We start from the raw sequence: 24,175 nt of genomic DNA, 5'->3' as shown, positions 1-24,175 counted from the left end.
AAGCCTTTCATATTTTTCATTTACCTGCTATGGCTCACTCTATCTTCTATTCTTGGGGAGGGTGTGTTTCTTCCCAGCTTTATTTTATTTCTTCTCTAAATCTCAGAATTATTGCACCTTGTTGATGTTCACATTGCTGTATTTAGTTTATTTTATTGTATTATTATATTTGAGACAGAGTCTCACCCTGTCACCTAGGCTGGAGCGTAGTGGCGCAGTCAGAGCTCGCTGTAGCCTCCACTTCCTGGGCTCAAGCCATCCTCCTGCCTCAGCCTCCCAAGTAGCTGAGACCACAGAAATGCAAGACCACACCGAGCTTCCTTTTCTTTTTCAAAAAACAGCTTTATTGAAGTATAATTCACATACAATGCAATTCACCCTCTCGGGTGTACAATTCGGTGGTTTTTAGTGTATTTATGGTGTTGTGCAACCATCACCACAACCTAATTTTACATTTTCATCACCCCAAAAAGTAACCCTGCATCTGTTTAGCAGTCATACCCTCTCCTAAACCCATGGCAGCCACTCATCTGCTTTCTGTGTCTACAGATCTCCCCATGCTAGACATTTCATATAAATGGGATCACATGGTGTGTGGCCTTTTGGGACTGGTTTCTTTCACTAAACATCATACAGCTTTCTTTCCATTGTCAATGCATTCCTTTTTTTTTTTGTTTTCAAGTATTTAGCGGCTACCTAGTCTCCGATTTTAAATTTAGTTTTTCATTTCTCTTCTTTCTGTTATTTCTCATCATCTACATTCTGTACTTGAATCAGCATCCTCTTAGAAACCTTCGGATGAGCTGTCAGCTCTCTAGGGACACGAGTGCGGTCTGGGACCCCCCGCCCCCCGCCCCGTCCCTGTTGCAGATATGACCCAACCCCCTCCCTCTGCAGATGTGACTCATCCCCCTCCCTCCCGTCTGTGGCATCTGGTGCATTTGGTGCTGTCACTTCACAGATAGAAACTGATCAGCTGGTGGTCGGTTTCAGTTCTGGTATCTTTCCCCAGCTCTCCTGTTTCATAGCCTCTTCCCATTGTTTAAACTCGGCTCCATGACAGCATTCTTAATAGTTATTGCAGACCTTCTTTTCCATTTTGTTGTCGGCAACTCATTGTTGAAGTGCTGTTTGTTGCTTCTGAACAGCCCATGGACACTTGAACTTGAATGTGTGTGTCTCTCTCTTCTTGTGGGTCCAGATCGTCACTCACTCACTGTCCTCACATTCACGGCTGTTCTCAGGACAAGCACCGTCTTTCCCTTTTTCGCATTTCCCTATTTACATGAATGAACTCATTTAATCCTCACAACAGCCCTGTGCTGTGGTATGACCATCACATCATAGTAGTTTCCTTTTCTTTTTTATTTTTATTTTTATTTTTATTTTTTTGAGACGGGGTCTCACTCTATTACCCAGGCCAGAGTGCAGTGGCGTGATCTCGGCTATCTGCAACCTCTGCCTCCCGGGTTTGAGAGATTTTCCTGCCTCAGCCTCCTGAGTAGCTGCGACTATAGGCGCCTGCCGCCACACCTGGTTAATTTTTGTATTTTTAGTAGAGACAGGGTTTTGCTATGTTGGCCAGGCTGGTCTTGAACTCCTGACCTCAAGTGATCCACCCACCTCGGCCTCCCAAAGTTCTGGGATTACGAGCTTGAGCCACCACACCGACTAGCATTTCCATGATCTAGACAAGGGAACTAAGGTCAAGCACTGAAGTGAAAGTCACCTAGGTTGCTTTTTTTCTTTTTTAACCTATTTATTTCTTTCAACCCTTAGCCCAGATCCTAATCTTCGGTAAGTACTCAGTAAGCATTTAGTTTTCTGGGTGCGTGAATGAGCAAATGAGCCAGTGGATGACAGAGATAGCACCTGGTGGGCTGTTCACAGACGTGCCGGATGTGCTGGGTGTCGTCTCTGAGGCTCGTTCTGCAGTCTTTGTGAAGGCTTGTGCTGGTAAACCCTAATTCAAGAGGTCTCTTAGAGGTGGGAGGCGAGGGTCTCTGAAGTGTGTGACTCCGGGACTCTCCGTGTGTCAGCATTCTGGAATGTAGCAGTGGGATATTTATTAACGCAGAATACAGAAGATAAGAAGCCAGGCCGGGCGCGGTGGCTCACGCCTGTAATCCCAGCACTTTGGGAGGCCGAGGCAGGCGGATCATGAGGTCAGGAGATCGAGACTGTCCTGGCTAACATGGTGAAATCCCGTCTCTACTAAAAATACAAAAAAAAATTAGCCAGGCGTGGCGGCAGGCGCCTGTAGTCCCAGCCACTTGGGAGGCTGAGGCAGGAAAATGGCGTGAACACAGGAGGCGGAGCTTGCAGTGAGCCGAGTGAGCCACTGCACTCCGGCTTGGGCGACAGAGCGAGACTCCGTCTCCAACAGAAGCCAGAACAGGGGAATGTGGTCATTCAGGGGGGTGCCTGTCATTCCCATTTGGCTGTGATGGCAGCTGTTTAGCCATTACTGGGAGAGACAGGGAAGCTGGGTATAGAAGGTACCTGTTTAGAAGCAGGGGTGGGGAAGCGGGAGAGAGAGAGAGTATGCGTGCACACACTAAAATTTTGTTTTCTGGCTGGGTGTGGTGGCTCACGCCTTTAATCCCAGCACTTTGGGAGACAGAGGCAGGCGGATCACTTGAGGTCAGGAGTTCAAGACCAGCCTGTCCAGCTTGGCAAAACCCCGTCTCTACTAAAAACAGAAAAATTAGCCAGGCATGGTGGCACACACCTGTAATTCTAGCTACTCCGGAGGCTGAGGCAGGAGAATTGCTTGAACCCGGGAGGCAGAGGTTGCAGTGAGCTGAGGTTGTGCCACTGCACTCTGGCCTGGGCAATAGAGCGAGACTCTATCTCAAAAAAACAAAAACATTTTTTTTTGGTTAGGCAGAAGATCAAGTTAAACAGGCAGAGTGAACAGCCTTTGTTTCTTTCACTTTCTTCCATAAATCCATCCCATATTTTATTATTTGGAACTTCTTTTTTTTTTTTTTTTTTGAGACGAAGTCTCACTTTGTCGCCAAGGCTGGAGTGTAATGGCGTGATCTCGGCTGACTGCAAGCTCCGCCTCCTGAGTTCAAGCAATTCTCCTGCCTCAACCTCCTGAGTAGCTGGGATTACAGGCGTGCGCCACCGTGCCCAGTTAATTTTTGTACTTTTAGTAGAGACGGGATTTCGCCATGTTGGCCGGGCTGGTCTCAAACTCCTGAGCTCAAGTGATCCTCCCGTCTCGGCCTCCCAAAGTGCTGGGATTACAGGCGTGAACCACCGTGCCTGGCCTGGGACTTCATTTATTAAGAAGAGGTTAAGTTTCGCCAGCAGCGATTTGTAGTAAGACCTTGTGATTTATCATCAAATATTAGGACAACCGGAATAAATCAGTCCTTATGATTATTTATTGTACATATGAGTAGGAAGGACTTACACCCCTCCGGAGATCATTTTAACGTAAACACGTGAAAAATATTCTCTCTTTTGTACCAAAACTTTTGTTCTTCTTACGCAGAAAGAATATATAATTATAAAATATATCTATAACTCCATAGGCTTTGGCTATTTGATAGATTAAAAGCATTTTTTAACTTTATTTTTCTTATTGGCTGGTTACAGTTTAGTTTAAATAATTCTCATGCTGCTTGGTCATTTCTGACCTAGTCATGAGGAAGAATGCGATGCAAAATGAAAGACGTTTCTGGAATGTTTCTGAACCAGCCCAAGCTGATTGCCTCTCTTCTGTTTATTGTTTTAAGTCATAAGTGACGTAAGCTTCTAGGTGTTTGTTATGCTATGTGGCTGGCTCCCAAAGTCATGTCTTAAAACATTCTTTCCTTCCTGATTATTCTTCTCCTTCTTGTTTTTCTTCTTTTTCTTTTTCTTTTTTTTTTTTTTGAGATGGAGTTTCATTCTTGTTGCCCAGGCTGGAGTACATGGCGTGATCTCAGCTCACTGCAACCTCCGCCTCCCAAGTTTAAGCAATTCTCCTGCCTCAGCCTCTGAAGTAGCTGGGATTTACAGCGTGTGCTGCCACACCCAGCTTGTTTTTCTTTTCTTTTTTTTCTTTTTCTTTTTTTGAGACAGGGTCTTGCTGTCTTGCCCAGGCTGGTGTGTAGTGGTGCAGTCACAGCTCACTGCAGCGTCGACCTCCTGGGCTCAAGTGATCCTCCCGTCTTAGCCTCCTGGGTAGCTGGGACCACAGGTGCCACCACACCCAGCTGATGCTTAAATTTTTTATAGAGACGGAATTTCACTATGTTGTCCAGGCTGGTCCCAAACTCCTGGGCTCAAGTGATCCTCCTGCCTCAGCCTCCTAAAGTGCTGGGGTCACAGCTGTGACCCCCGTGCCCAGCTGTTTTTCTCTTTCTGTTGAGTTGGCAGTCATATCTTTGATTCTTGGTGGCTGAGGGTATCTCAGTCCAAGGCAAGAATCCCACAGAAAGAGACCAGGGCAAATGAGGCCAGAATTGTCTTTCTTTTCCATAATGGGCTTTGTCAGTGACTCTTCCTATGCTCAGGTCACCAAACCTGATCACCACTATGTGCAAAGCGCAGTTTTAGTTTTCAGAGAAGTGACACTATACTTAAGAATACTTAAGAACGTTAACTGTGTTAGCCTCCTCCACGCACGCAGCCATAGGCAGGTTCCCCCGTCACACAGGAACCCATTAGGAAATGCCCGCCTCTCTCTGCCACCTTTGTAAAATTAAGCTGATAAAAGGCATCACTGTTGTTGAGGTGTAAAATCAGTGGATAACCAGGAAAGAACATAAGAAATCATATTAATTATTCTCCTGTTTACACTATACTTAAATCATTTAGCTGCCTTTTTTTTTTTTTTTTTTTTTGGACCTTCTGCTGTAAAAGAGCCATTCTAATGAACTTGGACCCCAGGCTCCATGTGTGTGGTTATTCATTAAATCATGTTGCTGCAGATTCTCCTGACTTAAGACTTTGGCTGGGCTTGAACTCAGTAACCTGTCCTGATATATTTCTCAGCCGTTTCTGATCAGGCAGCTGCGTTCTGCCTTAGCTGTTATGATGATAACCTTCTGGTTCTGGCAAAAGGTTTCACTTTAACTTAAGCTTTCCATATGGAAGCCTAAATGAAAAGATAACGTATTTCCCGATTTTGCTCGTTGTGGACTTGGAGGTGTGTTTGGCCTTTGTCACACTAGTAGGATCGTGTTATCACTACAGGTTGGTCATTCAGTGCTTCTTAAAGAAAAACTCAAGTCAGGAGCAATTATTGATTTAACAGTTTTGCAAATGCTTTTGTACATAGAAGGTGCATGAAAAAGATTCCAGTGACACGCAGATCAAACACCGTGTCGATAATCACAGCTAATGTCTAGTGCTTGCTGCATGCCGGGCAGTTGTAGAGGCTGTGTGCGTGTTGGTCATCTAAGCCTCACATATGAGCCGTGGGGTAAGCCGTGCTCCTGTCCTCACCTTAGAGATGAGGAAACTGAGAGGCAGAGATGAAGCAGCTCACTTAGGTCACGGGATTAGGGGGCAGACCTGGACCTGACTCCGAGGCCCCCTCCAGCAGCCAGGTCTCCGCCCATCACGCTTGATTGCTTGTAATCGGAGCCTTACCTCTTGCTGCCAGTTTGCGGGGAGTAAGTTTCCCGTTTCCACCGTTATTTCCTGACTCCCGTGCCTCCCAACTTCCCACCCGCTGTGGCTGGCATTTCCACCGGCTCCCTGGCTTGTCCTATGCCTCATGCCTCCTATGTGGCTCTTCCTCCTGCTTCCGCCCCCCTGCCGCCGGTAACCCCAGGATGGAGGCTTCCCGGGACGGCCCATACAGTGCCCTGCACAGGTGCTGCGGCTCAGCCCTGGCCATTCCCCACACACATTCTCTGTTCCAGCCACACTGAGTTAAAAGCCATCCTTTAGCTGTGCCTGCTGCAGTCCCCCTCTGTAGAGGACCTTTCATGATCCGTTCTAGTAACCCCCCTGCCTGGCGTCAGCCACCCCTGCCCCTTGCCCGGTTTGCTGTTGCCAGGCTGACCTCCCCACGTCTTTCAGTTCTCCGTGTGGAGGGCGCTGATCCGTCTGTCTCCCTCTGCTTGGGAAGCAGTAACAGAACCGCACAGGCTGGGTAATCGATACAGCACGGGAATTTATGTCCTCATGCTTCTGGAGGCTGGGAAGTCCAAGATCAAGGCACCAGCAGGTTCAGGTGTCTGGGGAGGGCTGCATCTTCTGGAAGGGAGAAGAAACGGGAGGGCAAGCGAGAGAACCCCTTGCAGCAAGCCCCCTTATGCAGGTGCTTGATCCCATTGCAGGGGAGGAGCCCTCCTGGCCTCGGCACCTCTTAAAGCCCTGCTTCCTTAAGACTGTCACTCCACAACGCCTGAAATTTGGAGAGGACACATTCGAGCCACAGCCCCTTCCTTCTCGAGGCTTCCTGAGATGCCCCGTCCTGTGCTTCCTGGAGCAGCCGTCCTTCCTCGTCCTGGGACTTGGCGTGCCTGACCAGAGTCACACCTGCTTGTCCTTTTGGCCCCTCTTCAGGTGATGGGCTCCACAAGGGTCACGATCTTGGCCAAAATAGTCACACATCGTCCCTGTACCTATCAGTGTTTAGTAAACAGGAAGTGCTTAATAAATGTTTGATGAATTAAGAGTGACTCAGTAACCCCAGTTCAAACAAGCAACAGCAGACGTTGGAGATGTGCATGAGGCACGTGCCCAGCTTGTGAGCAGAGGTGGCCGCTGCTGCTCCATGCTACTGCGGGGTGCTCCCTGCTGCGTGCGCCCTGTGGACTGCTGTGCCGAGCGCTGTGAATGTGCCGGCTGTCCCATCGTGCTGCAGCTCCTCAGGCCTCCCTGCCCAGCCTCTCTCCACTTCAGTTCCCACGCACTTCCAGGAGAGGCTGTCTTGACTTTCTCTTGCAGTTCTGGAGCCACACAGGGAGCAGGTACGCAGTTACCTGGGCGAGGGCCCCTTCCTGGGTTTGAGGGGCAGCCCAGTTCATGCTCCCAGGGCAGCCCTTGTGCACCGGGAGCCATAGCCTCAGGCAGGGGCACCCTGAGCCGCCAGCACGTTGCAGGGCCAGCCACAGACATAGTGGGAAACCTCACCCTTCAGCTGCAACTTTTCCTCCCTCCCACCAAAAAAATGTCCTTCCTCTCTCAGTGTGTGGGGACTGCGGTCTCCAGAGTGGCCATCCGCAGTCACACTGGCTGTCAGTGGCTCCTGTCACCACCCTGCCACCTGGTGACTTGTGGGCCACACTCAGGAGTCATGGGAAGGAGACCCTTAGAGCAGCCCTGGGACAGAAGTTCTCACGTGTACTTCTTTGATGAAGGCGGGAATAAGCCCTGGCAGCTCATTGTCTTCTCTTGTGTCCCCATTGTTTGCTTTTTTTTTTTTTTTTTTTTTTTTTGAGACGGAGTCTTGCTCTGTTGCTCAGGCTGGAGTGCAGTGGCCGGATATCAGCTCACTGCAAGCTCCGCCTCCCTGGTTCACGCCATTCTCCTGCCTCAGCCTCCTGAGTAGCTGGGACTACAGGCACCTGCCACCTCGCCCGGCTAGTTTTTTGTATTTTTTAGTAGAGACGGGGTTTCACCGTGTTAGCCAGGATGGTCTCAATCTCCTGACCTCGTGATCCGCCCGTCTCGGCCTCCCAAAGTGCTGGGATTACAGGCTTGAGCCACCGCTCCTGGCCCAGTTGCATTTTTTAACTCTGGCAAAGTGAAATGGCAGAGTTGGTCCAATGTCGCCTGGGACAGGTCTGAGAAATTGGTGTAAAGATGCCTTCACTGCTACATCATATTCCAGTTCATGTTTCCATTTTGGTGCATACATGTTACAGCCGTGGTTGATCCTGTATATAAATTGGGATGTGGGTTTTTGTTGGAGAAAAAAAATGCACAAAAGTTCAGGACCTAAGTAAGAGTAAAAGATTTCCATTGACCAGCTGCGGTGGCTCACACCTGTAATCCCAGCACTTTGGGAGGCCAAAGTGGGCGGATCACTTGAGCCTAGGAGTTCGAGACCAGCCTGGCCAATACAGTGAGACCCCATCTCAAAAAAAAAAAAAAGAAGAAAGAAAGAAATAGCTAGGCATAGTGGCACACGTCTGTAGTCCCAGCTACTCAGGAGGCTGAGGCTATAGGAGGTGGAGGCTGTAGGGGGCCATGGTTGCACCACTGCTCTCCAGCCTGGGCAACAGAGCAAGACCCTATCTCTAAAGGAAAAATAAACCATGAAGGGTTTCTTGGGGCCAGTTGGCATCTGAAAATATCTAAGTCTTTTGGTTCTCAGCTATGACCTAGCTACGCTCTAGGATGTCTTTACATGTGTCCAGGACTTTTGGCAAATTCTCAGAACACTTGACTTAAAAAGATAAGCCATGTAGTATTTTGACAAGTAGAGAGGGAGGTGAAATGATGAGATGGGGCCATACTTATAAAATCATTCGGGACCGTTGATGAAGTAGTCCCTGGGTTTCTAATGAATGAATTTTAAAGCACTGACCAAATATGTACCCAGTGTAAGAAGCCAGAGTCGATCAGTGTCGTAGACACGTTGCCTCTTGATGGAATATTTCCGTGCCACACCCTTCACAACCTGAAGCGGGAGCTTCAGCCCTTCAAGAAGGGTCCCTACAACCGGGTGCAGTGGCTCGCACCTGTAATCTTTGGCAGGCCAAGGTGGGCAGATCACTTGAGGTCAGGAGTTCTAGACCAGTCTGGCCGACATGGAGAAACCCCATCTCTACTAAAAATATATAAATTAGCCAGGCATGGTGGTGCACACCTGTAATCCCCACTGCTCAGGAGGCTGAGGCAGGAGAATTGCTTGAACCCAGGAGGTGGAGGATGCAGTGAACCGAGATCGCACCGTTGCACTCCAGCCTGGGCAACAGAGTGAGACTCCATCTCAATTAAAGAAAAAAAGAAGGGACCCTGCTTTGTTCATGATTTTATTCTCAGTGCCTGGCATACACCAGGCCTGAAATAAATGTTATTTAAATGTTAAATTACATTGTCCCTCCTTCCGATACATTTGCCATCTGGTTAAATTCCAGTGAAGACAAAGGATGGATTTGTTTAAATAAAGTTTGCTTCTTTTTCAAAAATTCCTTGGGCTCTTCCCGGAAAAGCTGCTCCTTTGCCATCTTCTCAGCAGATTCCCAGGGCGGGATCCACCCGCCTGTTCACAGCTCCTTCCGGTGCGGCGTGGGTCCAGGTGTTAGTTCAGCCTCCAAGGAGAATTGTAAAGATATATGTCAAGTGTCCTTTTGACCACCCTTTTTTTTTGTTTCTGTAGAGGGGATTTTGTGAGAGAATAATATGCATGTGGACCTCAGCTTAACAAAAGCTGAATGTTCCTGGGGTGAGTGTTTGAATCCAACAGGAAATAGATGCTCGACGGCTCTGAGTCAGGGGAGGTTTTAATGGCCTGTTGGTGCATGGTAGGGTCTCGTTTTTCGGGGTAGTTTTGCAATCTCTGACACAGGTAAGATGGTCAGTGCCGAAGGCTGCCATGACGTCTACACTGACCGTTGTGAAGGTACTCACCGGACTGGTGTTTACAGAGAGAAATAAACCCAAGCAGGGTCTAGGGTCAACCAGTCTGCTTTGCTGCCTTCACAGGGAGGTCCTGGGACCCTTTTATGGAGGAAGTTTTTAATGCTTATTTTAACCCTGAAGGTAAAACATGAAACACGCAGCCGTTACTCCAAGAAAACGTAATGTGGGTAACAAGTGTCTCGGGGGCCCACAGTCTCCCTGAGGCCGCATCTCTCCAGAGAGATCGTGGACGTCCGTCGTAAACTATGACCTGTTCACATTTTCACTTTACTCTCAACTTTCCAGGAGTGAGTCGTCCCCAGAGAGCAAGACGGAGCTGCGTTTCAACAGACGGTGCTTTCAATCTGTGCTGACTGTAACTTTTATCCATCATAGGTTTGAAGACTTACCTGATATCGGGTCAGAGAGCCAAGGAGTCTCGCTGCAGCTGTGCAGAGGCCTTGCTTTCTGGCTTTGAGATCATTGACGGCTCACAGGTGTCCTCAGGCCCTAGGGGACAGGGGACAGCGTCATCAGGGAATGTCAGTGACTTGGCGCAGACTGTCAAAACCTTTGATAACCTTAAGGTTAGTTTTTTTTTTTTTTTTCCTACTTCTAAAACTTTCTATTAATTCTGCAGTAGAGCACGTGAAATAATAAACAGCCTCCAGGTCTGAGGCAGACAACGTGGAATAACCTTCTATTTGGTTTTCACGATTTTAATATTTAGTCTAAAGTTAGTAGCATTTTGTATTTTTAATATCCTTGCTTTTTGACATACTACGCACCTCCATTTCCTTTCCATTGCATAAGGATGCTTCTCATTTGAATTATTAGTTATTTTCTCCTCCTGGGACCTGTGGTGTTTTGGGATTTCTAGAAGCTAGTGATAAATGACAGTAAAGGTGGCTCTCCTTGGCACCTTGGGTGGAGAGCTAGTTGATAATCTGATTTCAGAGACCACTTTCTCAAATACTTCTACGTCTCTTGAAATCCACTATTTTATGATTATTTGAAATGATGTTGGTGTGGGTAAATCCTAGGACACAGCTCACTGAGAGGACAGGCTGCCGAGAACATTGTAGTATTTCATTATTGGAACCGGGATTTCCTGGTAGCCGCCTAGAAGTGCCTGTTTCTGGACTGACCTGTCATCATAAATTACCAAGGAACTGGCGCGGTCGACCTTGGGTGTGTGAAATCATTTCAGTTTATGAGCTGTTCCTCCGCTTTCACGTTTGATTTAGTTTCCCCACTGGTACCTTCTGTTTATTTTTATAGTTTACACATCTCCTATCTCCATTCTTAAAATGAGAGAGAGAGAGAATCACAACAGCTCCCCTGCGCTGCTTTGTGTTGTCAGATAACACAGTGGGGTATGCGTGAGGATGGCGGCCAGTGGTTACGGCTTCACCCAGTGTGTCCCTGCCTCTCCATGTTCATTCACAGGCTTGAAAGCTGCTGTTGGTGTTTACGATGAACAGCCTTCGTCATGTGGCAGTCAGCCGGGGTATCCAGATTATTTACTGGGTCAGGATACATAGTGCCTGTCGCCCAGTTACCTGTAACGATGACACCCGGGTTCTGTCAACCTCGCTCGTGTATCATGTTGGTTGGGTGCTTTGTTAGTGTAACGCAGGGCTTCTCACCTTGGCACCGCTGGCATTTTGGACCAGGTAGTCCTGTGTGGTGGGGCTGTCCTGTGCCGTGTCAGATGGCTGGCAGCATCCCTAGCCTCCACCTGCCAGATGCCAGCATACCCACCCGTACCCTACTCCCCAACTGTGCCAACTAATAATGTCTCCGGACATGGCCCAGTGTCCCCTGGGGATGCAGAGTCATCCCTGAGTGAAAACCACCGGGACAGTGGTGTTGGACCCTCTCTTCCCCGTACTCTTGGCACACGCGTAAAGCTCATGTATCTGAGATTCCCTGGATGCCTGCAAACTTTAGAGACAGCCGTCTCGCCTGGGCTGACGTTTTGCAGGAGTCAGAAAATGGAGCTCTGGGCTCCTAGACAGCGGACCCGGGCAGGGAGGGGCTGGCGTGGGGAGGAGTCGGGAATGGTTTTGCTATTTGGGGAAAAATGGTTTCCTCCAGCCTGCACACTGAGCTCTATTGAAGTAGTGAAAGACAGCCCAAGCCAAAAATAAATAATTTGTTGTGTTTGCCATTTTAGCATCCACATATGTGTGTTTCTGTCCGTTAGGGGATGCGGTTGCAGAGTTCCCCATATCACACGCTCACAGGTTTAGTGACCACGAGTTTAGCCATGGCGATGCAACACTGCTTTGTACTCATCTATATATTTGTTTTGATTGGAATGAGCAAAAACCATTTAGCATATCTCCTTGGCATGTGGAGATTTTCCAAATATCGTTGAACGTTTCTGAGAATCCTGTAATCTATCTCAGGTTGACAGAAGGCCAGGCAGGGTGGCTCACGCCTGTAATCCTGGCACTTTGGGCGGCCGAGGTGGGAGGAACGGCTGAGGCTAGGATATTGAGAACAGCTTGGTCATCATAGCAAGATATCATCTCTACAAAAAAATTTTTTTAAATTAACTGGGCTTGGTGGCATGTGCCTGCCATCCCACCTACTCGGGAGGCTGAGCCAAGAGGATCACTTGAGCCCAGGAATTTAAGGCTGCAGGGAGCAGTGATTGTACTGCTGCACTCTAGCCTGGGCCACAGAGTGAGACCTTGCCCTGTCTCAAAAAAAAGGAGGAGGGGTGTCACTCAGTGGTAAAGTAAATTCGGGAACCTCTGGATATTCAACACAGAAAGGGTTTCTTTACTGCAGGACTTCTCAGAGCCTTCGCTACGCTAGTAGATAGTATCTAGGCCTTCGGAGGAGGACGCGGTGTATGCCGCACTCTCAGGCCTCTTTGAGCACAGTTGTTTTCTTCAAGCTGCACCTTGCAGGGCTCATGTGGTCTCACCTTTTGGGAAAATGCTCATGTAGTGAAAGGAGTTTCATGCCAAGGACCAATACATTAGAGAAAAGGTGTTCAGGAAGCGTTCCCTGAAGGAACACGCGTAGATTTTCGCCTGTGTCCTGTTCCTGCTGCCGCTCACTTGTGATACGCATGGCTTCGCTTTCCCTCTGAACTCCTGGCTGCGTTCACTGTTCAGCTCCACCACGCTTTCCTGTGCCTTCCCAGCCAATAACGCTGTTCCCTCGTCTCCAAATTCTCAGTCCCTTCAGTCTGTCCCACTTGGCTGTAACATACACGATCTTAAATCTTTGTTTCCTATGCGCCTTCCTGTGAGCTCTTTGCATTCAGAGACTGTGTGTTAAATAACTTAAATATTTCCCAAGTGTCGAGCATGGTGCCTGGCATGTAGTAATTAACAGTTTCTTTTTGGCTTAAGTTTTTAATTCTTTAATTAAACACACAGAGCGATGCAGCTCTGCAGAGCCAGGCGAAGGACTGAAGTCAGAAGCCCAAGCAGAACTGTGTAGAACCAGGGCAGCCCCCATGAATGTGTGTCCTGTGTGACCTTAAGTCATCTCCCAGGTCATAGCTGGAAAATTCTTACCTAATGTGACATAAGCTGTGTACTGTAACGACCTACCAGGAAATGGTAGTGATGTCAAAAGCCAGAACTTTGGTCCTGAAGTCATAGCTCCAAGGGAACCCTTTCTACACCCAACTGTCGGCTTCTTTTTGTTTGTTTGTTTAAGAGATGGGGTCTCGCTCTGTTGCCCAGGCTAAAGTACCAGTGGCATGATCTTAGCTCACTGCAGCTCAGACTCCTGGACTCAAGTGATCCTCCCAAGTCAACCTCCTGAGTAGCTAGGGCCACAGGCATGTGCCACCATGCCTAGCTAATTTTTAAATTTATTTTGCTATATTGCCCGGGATGGTTGCAAACTCCGGGGGTCATAACCATCTTCCTGCATTGGCCTTTTAAAATGCTGGGATTACAGGCATGAACCACTGTGCCTAGCCTTGGGTTCTTTTTTTTTTTTTTTTTTTTTTTTTGAGACGGAGTCTCGCTCTGTCACCTAGGCTGGAGTGCAATGGCGCAATCTCTGCTCACTGCAAGCTCCGCCTCCCGGGTTCACGCCATTCTCCCGCCTCAGCCTCCGGAGTAGCTGGGACTACAGGCGCCTGCCACCACGCCCGGCTAATTTTTTGTATTTTTAGTAGAGACAGGGTTTCACCGTGTTAGCCAGGATGGTCTCAATCTCCTGACCTTGTGATCCGCCTGCCTCCCAAAGTGCTGGGATCACAGGCGTGAGCCACTGCGCCTGGCCCCTTGGATTCTTGAAGTGACCAACAGTGAGAGATCCTCACCCGAAGGGCCCTGATATTGCATAATGTGGGGGGACAGATGCTGCCCAAGTGAAGGAAGGAGGGGTCAAGAAGGAAACCAAGGAGTGAGCATTAGAGGTGAGGACGCTACTGTCAGCGTTACAGAGGGGAGGCGGAGCATGGCGGGAAGGGCCGCAATTTGAAACAAGACCCTTCTCAAAGCCTTGGCTTTGCCACTGTGAAGAAATTGCAGCCAGGTGCCGTGGCTCACGCCTGTAGTCCTAGCCACTCAGATGGCTGAGGCGGGAGGATCGCTTGAGCCCGGGAGTTTGAGGCTGCAGTAAGCTATATGATGGTGCCACCACACTCCAACTGGGGTGACAGAACCAGATGCTGTCTCAAAAAAAAAAGAAAGGGAAAAGAAAAAAAGGAAGAGAAAACACACACTTAATTCCTCTAAGCAAGAGTTTTCCTCGTCAGTGCAGTGGTGATGAGGAAGGGACCTCTCGGGATTGCTGGGAAATTAGCTGGAGTGGCGCCTGCAGACGCTAGGGCTGAGGAGAAGCCCTGCTCGCACTGGACACTCCTTCACTCCACATAGAGCAGGGACAGTGACCATAGACGGAGCCATGGAGGGCTGGGAGAGGCCGAGAGATGGTCCTGGCTTGCCTGCAAGAGGTCACTGACTCACTGGGGAAGATCCCATCTTCTCCGTGGTTCCGACTCGAGGGAGATTCTCAGTGATTGTGGCTGACCATTGTTGTGGGTTGGATGCTCTCGGCCATAACCAAGTCACTGGTATGACACGGGAGCATGTGTGCCTTGGCCTGTTGAATGTGACGTCAGTACTCCAGCGGGCGTTTGCTTTCCATTTTCTCATGAACCCTGTGGGTGGTGAGTGGATCTAGATGCCATATGTCAATAAAAACAGCTTTTCCAACATCTTCATGAAGAAAAAGAAAACCCAGCTGGGCTCCGTGGCTCACGCCTGTAATCCCAGCACTTTGGGAGGCCGAGGCAGACAGATCACCTGAGGTCAGGAATTCAAGACCAGCCTGGCCAACATGGTAAAACCCCCATCTCTACTAAAAATACAAAAATTAGCCAGGTGTGGTGACATATGCCTGTAGTCCTAGCTACTCAGGAGGCTGAGGCAGGAGGATCCCTTGAACCTAGGAGGTGAAGGTTGCAGTGAGCCGAGACCATGCCACTACACTTCAGCCTGGGCAATAGAGTGAGACTCCATCTTGAGAAGAAAAGAAAACCCAAAATTGAATTACTTTTATCACATTAGTTCTGATCAGTGAACCATTCGAGCTGTGAAAGCATCTTGGTTCATCTCTGAAAGGCCTCCCTGGGAGTGCACCTGCGTGGCTGGTCTTCCTGAGTTTACCTTCATCTATTATTCAGAACCCCAGGCTGCTTGGCCACTGGGTGTTTCTACATGGACCAGTCAGTAACAAAGCTAATGATGTATATTTACCCATATGGGGATGATTCAGGGAGGACCTGTCTTGCTTTCAAAAGCTTTCTCCTTCCCCTTTGAGGCCACTCACCTCAGGAACCATCCTTTTGTGACAGTGAATTTTGAAAATGATCCTCAATAAATGATCACTTCTTTCATCTACTTGTTTTCTGTGTGTCAAGTCATTATGAATAGGCTCAGCCAGCCTGATTTGAGGAAGGAAGGGGCTTTTCATTCATTACAGAAATTGAAAAAATGATTTTATAGACACATACATATATAAATATATACAGCTTAGAAATTAAATAGGTATTTATTATAAGCGGTAGTCTGAATTGATAGTGGTGATGCTTGCACATCCCTGTGAATATGCTAAAAACCCTGGAGTTATATACTTTAAATGGGTGCATTATATGCTGTACGAATTACATCTTAATAAAGCTGTTATAAAACCAAAGGGTAGTCTGTGTCAGGTGAGGTGGTCACGCCTGTAATCCCAGCACTTTGGGAGGCCAAGGTAGACGGATCACCTGAGGTCAGGAGTTCGAGACCAGCCTGGCCAACATGGTGAAACCCCATGTCTACTAAAAATAAAAAAATTAGCCAGGCGTGGTGGCGCGCACCTGTAATCCCAGCTACTTGGGAGACTGAGGCAACAGAATCTCTTGAACCTGGAGACGGAGGTTGCAGTGATCTGAGATCATATCACTGCTCTCTAGCCTGGGCGACAGAGTGAGATTCCATCTCAAAAAACAAAACAATTGAAAAAAAAAAAAAACCCATCTCTACAAAAACTGTAAAAATTAGCCAGGCATGTTGGTATCCACCTGTAGTCCTAGCTACCTGGGAGGCTGAGGTGGGAGGATCTCTTGAGCCTGGGAGGCAGAGGCTGCAATGAGCCAAGAGCGCACCATTGCACTCTAGCCTGGGCACTAGAATGAGACCTCGTCTCAAAAAAGAAAGGTGGGGTGGGGGAGGAATAGGAACTTCACAGTGGACAAACCAGGCAGACGCCACCTTCACCAAATGATCCAGGTGAGCCTCCCTGCTAGGACGACACATGGCCATCCTGTACCCCAGTGTGGTGTCCTGAGAAGGGCATGTCACCTCTGCGGCATTCTTTCCGCAAACCCCAAACCTCAGTCTGCTCTGAGAAAGCACCAGGCAGGTCCAGATCCGGACATTTGACAAAATACCTGGCCGGGACTTCAGACACAGCAGGGCCAGGAGACACAGGGAAAGATAGGGGAACCCCCATATGCTGGGGGTGAGCAGGAGGCGTGAGGACTAAATGCAACACGGGACCTAGAGGAGACCCCGAACAGCAAAGGGACATCAGGGAAACCGGGGACATCCTGCAGATGTAAATAAAGCCTGCAGCTTAGCTAACAGTATCGCTCCAGCATGAGTTGCTTCGGTCTTGATAACCGTACTGCGGGTCTGTACGAAGGATATACGCAGACTCCTTGAACTGTCTTTCCCACTCTCTGCAAGTCTAAAATTATTTCCAAGTAAGAAATTATATATGTGTGTAGGGAGAGGGATGGAAATGTATGTGCGGAATCACTGAACTGGCATCGCCCGAGAGTGAAATATTGCACTTCCATGAAGTTTCCCCAAATGCCAAATATTTTCTTATTTTGACTTCATGGAGGACTGTTTCCACAGCTGGTAACAGTCTTCCTGCCTGACAGTCTGCTGAGTATATTTTCATCTATTTTTGACTCGGGTCGTCATCACCAGCCTGGTTATTGAGCCTAGTGGTCCTTTAGGGCTCCGTCCCGTGTGGTTCTGAGATCGTGTGTGTGAGTTTTACACGTGTGTGTTCGTGTGGTGCGTTGTCTGGTATTCTCAGGCCATCTGCTGTCTGTTCTTACCGCTTTGGGGATGTAAGAAAATTTCTTTTTCTGTGATAATTACTGCTTATCTTTTCTTCTAATATTCTACTTCTATCTTACCCTAATGTTTCGTTAGCAGAAATGCTCTATTTTGAAGTACGTATGCCTGTACCTAACCTGTTAGCTTAAACAGCAATGCCAGGGACATAGAGTGTGCCCGGTGGCTCTGCCGCACTGATGGGCTGCCCCGTTCACCTGGAGATTTCCGGGGCCGGGAGCTCTGCTGCCTGGCCTCACCACCCGCTTTATGCGGTTCCAGCCGTACCATGTGGTTCTGGGCCGGTGCCTGCTCTGTCTCAATGTCCTCATCTGTAAAATGGAACCGATCTTAGTACCTGCATCGTGGGTGCTTACGAGGGCTAAGTAGATACAAGGAGTTTCAAAGAACACTTCAGGAAACTGTATTTGTGGTTATTGTGGGTGCAATGCCATGACTATTCCTATTCGCCATGTTCAACATCATTTTGAGTTTGGGAGCAAAGGATGTTTCTGATAACATGACATCTTGCAAAACAGTCCTGTTGAGAAGACGAAGCAGGCAAAGCCAGGGCTCTTCTAGTGGTGTATCCTCCTCATTTCTGAGAAAAGAGGTTTCCCCACTCCCTCCCTTGACAGTTTTGAAAAGGGACAGCTGTTGGCTGAGAAATGATTTATCTTGTGATGAGAAATAACCTTGAAGAAAAAAACGGTTTTATAGCTTTGTGCCATATATTTTGACCGGAATGTAGGGTGCACGTCCTGAAATGTGTTAAAAACAAATGCAAATGTGCCCAAGTGTGTTAGAGAAATGGCTACACTCTTCCCTCCAAAGCCCACGTCCACATGGGGGAAGGAGCAAAGATAATCCGGGAAAATGCAGAGTTTGCTCTTGGGCGTTCTCCAGGGAATCTCAGGTTACCCAGGCAACAGCCAGCAAACTCCTTGGCCCGCCAAGCGCGTTGCTGGGAGGACCTTAGAAGTCTTGAGACTTCCCTTGGTGCCCAAGGGCCCAGGGTGCTGCTCGGAAGAACCAAGAGGACAGGCATAGCTGCTCAGGTCACTCTGGGGGAACAAGGCCCAGGAGAGCAAGGTGCCAGGATTATTGCTGGGTCCTCCTTGTGCCAGGAAAGGGGGCCAGAGCCGTACAACGGTGGTCCGGGTCCAGGGCCCTGGGGTCTGTGGCCGTCCGCAGAGCGATCATTGCTGCCTCGCAGTGTGGCTGCAAAGGACAAGATCGCACAGTCGAGACTGCAGATACCGCGTGAATAGGGGCGCGACCGGTTCCTGGGTAGGACCTTGGCACATAGACATTCCTAAGTCATGGTAGCTGCTGTCGTTATGACGCTGCTTTTTCTCTAACGTGCCTGCCCGTGTGGCTCCCTGTGAGCCAGCCGCTAGGGTTGTCTCCCCAGGCAGTGAGGTGCTTCCATGCCTGGAGCTTCCTGGAGTCAGAAATACCCTTCCCAGGGAGGGCTCAGCAGGGGTGGAGAGGCCTGCAGCTGTGCAGGGGGAGACGATGTTTAGCCAGCTGGGAAACGTTTCACAGAGGCATCCGTGTTTGGCAAAAAACAGTTCGTGAAATGTCTTAATCCAGATTAAAATTAAGCTAGCGAATTGCTCAAGGAAAATTGCTGTGGGGGGTGGGAGGTAGGAGGTCGGGGGAGGGAAACAAACCCACCCACCGTTGCATGGTAGGACCCTCCTGGTACAGAAGAGAACTCTAACTACTGCTCAGAAGGGAATGTTGAGATGTGAGACTCTCTCCATTGGGTAGATGGATGTCTGTCTCTTTTTTCTTCTTTTTTTTTTTTTTTTTTTTTTGAGATGGAGTTTTGCTCTTGTTGCCCAGGCTGGAGTGCAGCGGCGTGATCTCGGCTCACGGCAACCTCTACCTCCCGGGTTCAAGCGATTCCCCTGCCTCAGCTTCCCCAGTAGCTAAAACTACAGGCGCACACCACCACGCCTCGCTAATTTTTTATATTTTAGTAGAGAGGGGGTTTCACTATGTTAACCAGGATGGTCTCAATCTCCTGACCTCATGATCCACCCACCTTGGCCTTCCAGAGTGCTGGGATTACAGGTGTGAGACACCACCCTCGGCCTCTTTTTTTTTTTTTTTTTAAAGAGACAGAGTCTTGCTCTGTGACCCAGTTTGCAGTGGAGTGGCACAACCATAGCTCACTGCAGCCTCTCCCTCCTGGGCTCAAGCGACCCTCCCACCTCAGCCTCCTGAGTAGCTGGGACTATAGGCACACACCACTATGCCTAGCTAATTTTTAAAATTTTTAAATAGCTTTTGTAGAGATGGGGTATTGCTACATTGCCCAGGTTGATCTCAAACTCCTGGGCTCAAGCAAGCCATCACACCCAGCTCTAAGATTTCTTTTGTTTCATTTGTTTTAAAGATTTTATCTAGAAAATTTATCCCCCAAAAGGAAAGTAGCTGAGGAAGAAACAGAACAACAGAAATCCACTTTTTTTTTTGAGCTGGAGTCTTGCTCTGTTGCCCAGGCTGGAGTGCAATGGCACGATCTGGGCTCACTGCAACCTCCGCCTCCTGGGTCCAAGTGACTCTCCTGCCTCAGTCTCCCCAGTAGCTGGGATTACAGGCATGTGCCACCATGCCCAGCTAATTTTTGTATTTTTAGTAGAGACAGGGTTTTGCCATGTCGACCAGGCTGGTCTTGAACTCCTGACCTCAGGTGATCCACCCGCTTCAGCCTCCCAAAGGGCTAGGATTACAGGAATGAGCCACCACGTCCAGCCAAAATCCGAATTTTCAAAGTGCAGTAAAATGATGGCTGCTGGGTCCGGGTGACACAGGTCCGTGGGGCCACACCACCCAGCGTGGCCTGGAGTCTGCACCTGGCTCTCCCCCCACCTCCCATACCCCCACTTCCTGGACAAACCTGTTGGGAATGGAATAGGCAGTGAGCACTATCCCGGCCCTCAGGAGGCCGGAGCCTGGGTGTCTACAGCTGTCCATGTGACCCACGCAGCCTTTTCCTTCTGCAAGCACAACCTCTTCTGCCGTTTGTGGGCAGCTCTGCAGGACCTCACTTCTGTATCAGAACTTCTTATCACCGCTGGGTGCAGGCCTCGGCCTCTGTTCAAGGGGATTGTAAGCAAAGCACTGAGTTCCCCACCTGTAGAGACCACTGCCCCAGGCTCCCCAGAGAGCAACCTCATCCCAGTGGGCACTCCCGGGCTCCACCGGCCTTCCGGCCCCTCCAAGGGAAGTCCTTGCAGAGGGCATGGAGCCCCCGCTGTCCTCAGTGTGCCCTCTGGTGCCAAGTTGGTTTGACTGTCACGGTGGCATATTCATGGCTTTAAATGCCATAGAAAATCTCATAAAGCCAGGAAAGCCAGTGTGCTGTAGGGGGCACTGAAGAAGCAGGTGGCCTCGTCTTAAAGCACAGCAGGGTTGGCCGGGCACGGTGGCTAATACCTGTAATCCCAGCACTTTGGGAGGCTGAGGCAGGCAGAGCACTTGAGGCCAGGAGTTTGAGACCAGCCTGACTAATGTGGTGAAACCCCATCTGTACTGAAAATACAAAAATTAGCCAGGCGTGTTGGTGGGTGCCTGTAATCCCAGCTACTCAGGAGGCTGAGGCAGCAGAACTGCTTGAACCCGAGAGGTGGAGGTTGCAGTGAGCCGAGATCGCCCCGCTGCACTCCAGCCTGGGTGATAGAGGGAGACTCAGTCTCAAAAAAAAAAAAAAAAAGAGAAACGCACAGCAGATGAACTTGAGGCAAGAAAAATACCTGAAACAGACTGATGCCAGGAGATTCCTGTGACTAAATGGCTACAGAAGAATGATACCAATGGCTGTTCTGTCTGTAATCAAGGACACTGAATTACCAGATGAACTCTTTATGACCAGACAGCATAGTTAACAGAAGTTTTCATATTCACTGCCAGCGTTTACCAAGCACTCACTTACACTTCAGGCTTCGGCTGAGCCAAGTGGGGCAAATGCTTTCACACCTCTGGCTTCCTTTCCTGGTCTACCAGTTAGCCCCTGAAATGGCTGTTGTGCCCCATCAAGCACCAAGCACCCCACCTTAGCCACACCAGAGAGTTCTCTCAGGCATCTGTTATGCATGGTATCAGGCATGCCTACTTTATTTTTCTCTTGGTATTAGATTTTTTTTTCATTTAATAAGATCAGTGGTCTCATTGGCAAGTAGGTATATATATATATACACACACACATATACACACACACATATACACACACACACATATACACACACATATACACACACACATATACACACATACACCCACACACATATATATACACCTACACAAATATACACACACATCACACATACACCCACACACATATATATGCACCCACACATATATATACACACATATATACACACACTCACATATATACACACACATACACACACACATATATTTATATATATATATTTTTTGAGACTGGGTTTGCTCTGTCACCCACGCTGGAGTGCAGTGGCACAGTCACAGTTCACTGCAGCCTTGACTTCCTGGGCTCAAGCAATCCTCCTGCCTCAGCCTCCCAAGTAACTAGGGCCACAGGCACGTGCCATCACGCTCAGCTAATTTGTTTTATTTTTGATAGAGACAAGGTCTCCCTATGTTGCCCAGGCTGGTCTTGAACTCCTGTCCTCAAGCGATCCTCCCGCCTCGACCTCCCAAAGTTCTGGGATTACAGGTGTGAGCCAGCACGCCAGCAAAATGTTTGGAAGTTTAACTCTGCCAGTCAATACCAAGAGATACTTTCAGATAGACTCACTGTATGTTATTGACAACTAGAACATTTGACCTCTGTTGATGATGTCAGTTTTTAAAGAGCTATAAGCAAATGTTATGTGGATGCCATTATTTGTTCAGATATGTTAGTTAATGATTTCGCTAGCTGTTTTGGCATGTATATTTTCATTTTTTGAATGCATACAAATGTTCAAATTTAGCTTGTGTGTTACATCAGATTCCCAAACTATACAACCCTGTAGAATCTTTGTTTCTTTTATTTAATATAGTACAGGCCTGCAGTTTAACTTAAAATACAACCTGGGTCATATCTTTGCCCTTAGGTAGTGACACTTATTTTAAATTTCCAAAATAATATCTGGCCTCCCATAATTTATTTCAATGTTTTACAGTTCTTACTGCAAGGAAATTGCTTTTGAGTCCTAAAAAAAAAAAATCTTTCTTGCCACAGTTGTCTTCTTCATTGGAAGCTGTTAGTTGCTTTCTTAGACAGTTCCTAGGTTACTGGGTCACATTAATAATAATAATGAGTTTATTAATGGTATACTGTATGCCAGGAACTGTGCTAGGCTATATATATACTTATTTAATTATTATTATTATTTTTAAGACAGGGTTTTTGTCTCTTGCCCCAGGCTGGAGTGCAGTGGCGCCATCAAAGCTCACTGCAGCCTTGACCTCCCAGGCTCAAACAGCTCTCCCATCTCAGCCCCACAAGTAACTGGGACTACAGGCACACGCCACCAGGCCAGGCTCATTTTTATACTTTTTGTTGAGGCAGGGTTTTGCCATGTTGCCCAGGCTGGCCTCAAATTCCTGCACTCAAGCCATCCTCCCACTCCAGCCTCCCAAAGTGCTGGGATTACAGATGTGAGCCACCACACCCGGCCAATTTAATTTAATTTAATTTAATTCTTAGCAACATACCTTCACTCTTGTTTTATACATGAGGGAACTGAGGTAAAGTGATTTGAACAGAGTCTCCTAGCTAGTAAGTACTTGACTAGGGTTTGAATCCTAGTTTGTGAGAAATAAAGGCTTTGTTCTTTTTAGTGTACCTGTATTAAATCTTGCCTTCTCTTTTCTAGGTCCATTAATTCCTGTAAACTTTTAATTACTCCTAGATCTGGAAATCATGTACCTCTGATTATTCAGCCCATCTTATGAGACTAGCTCACCATCACACGGAGCTTAAGAACCTTGGATTTGTGTCCTAGCATAGTTGGTGACCACTTTATTTACTTAATAACAGCTTTGTTGAGATATAATTCACATACTATAACATGGATCTTTTTGGCTAGGCATGGTGGCTCGTGCCTGTAATCCCAGCACTTTGGGAGGCCAAGATGGGTGGATCACCTGAGGTCAGGAGCTCAAGACCAGCCTGGCCAACATGGCAAAACCGCATTTCTACTAATAACACAAAAAAATTAGCCAGGTGTGGTGGCGGGTGCCTGTAATCCCAACTACTTGGGAGGCTGAGGCAGGAGAATCACTTGAACCCAGGAGGCGGAGGTTGCAGTGAGCCAAGATCGTGCCACTGTACTCCAGCCTGGGCAACAAGAGTGAAACTCCATCTCAAAAAAAGTTAAAAAATAAATCTTTTTAAAGTGTACAGTTCAGTGGTTTTTAGTATATTTAGCAAAAGGTTGTACAACCATCACCATGGTCAATTTTAGAACATTTTTATCATCCCAAAGAGAAACCCCGTTGAAATACCACAAACCAGGTGGCTTTTAAACAACAGAAATATATTTCTCACAGTTCTGGAGGCTGGGAAGTCCGAGATCAAGGTCCCAGAAGATTCAGTGTCCAGTGAGGACCCGTTCCTGTTTCCCAGATGGTGCCTTCTCCCAGGGCGGGAGGGACGAGAGATTTCTCTGGGGCCTCTTATATGAGGGCACTAATCCCATTTTGAAGGCTTGTCCCCCATGACCTAATTACCTCCCAAGGCTTTGCCCCCCCCAATGCCATCCCCTTGGGAATTAGGATTTCAGCATCTGACTTTTGAGGAGACACAAACATTTGAACCGTAGCAAACCCCACACCCCTTAGCAGCCACTCCCCCTTCCTGCTCCCATCCCGCCTGGTCACCATGAATCTGCCTTCTCCCTCTAAGGATTCACCTTTTCTGAATATTTCACGTAGACGGGATCACGTAATATCTGTGCTGTGTCTGGCCTCCCTCACCGTGCTGCGGCAGGCGTCAGTGTTGCCATCTTTTTCGTGGCTAACAGCCTATCGTTCGAATAGACCACAGTTTGTTGATCCGTTGTCCGGTC

The 24,175-nt window shown here is 48.2% G+C and overlaps 1 protein-coding gene and 1 long non-coding RNA gene across 4 annotated transcripts in view; one reads left to right on the top strand and one right to left on the bottom strand.

Annotated features, from left to right (window-relative positions):
• LOC105467851 (adenylate cyclase 9) overlaps positions 1–24,175 on the top strand; it is a 157,113-nt gene that overhangs the window by 102,220 nt on the left and 30,718 nt on the right. For all 3 annotated transcript variants that reach the window (XM_011717618.3, XM_011717619.3, XM_011717616.3), the window contains exon 3: positions 9,919–10,109. In XM_011717618.3, coding sequence (XP_011715920.1) covers positions 9,919–10,109 — 191 coding nt within the window. The remainder of the gene's footprint in view (positions 1–9,918; positions 10,110–24,175) is intronic.
• LOC139359813 (uncharacterized) lies at positions 1,905–24,148 on the bottom strand. The gene is made up of 4 exons (XR_011616266.1): positions 24,020–24,148; positions 20,035–20,231; positions 9,933–10,032; positions 1,905–2,043 (listed from the first exon to the last, which is right to left on the bottom strand). It is a non-coding gene; the product is annotated as an uncharacterized lncRNA (long non-coding RNA).

The sequence above is a fragment of the Macaca nemestrina genome, chromosome 18 (genome assembly GCF_043159975.1).
Source record: "Macaca nemestrina isolate mMacNem1 chromosome 18, mMacNem.hap1, whole genome shotgun sequence".
Taxonomy (NCBI): domain Eukaryota; kingdom Metazoa; phylum Chordata; class Mammalia; order Primates; family Cercopithecidae; genus Macaca; species Macaca nemestrina.
Note: the sequence above shows the minus strand (reverse complement) of the source record. Positions and strands in the feature narration are given on the sequence as shown.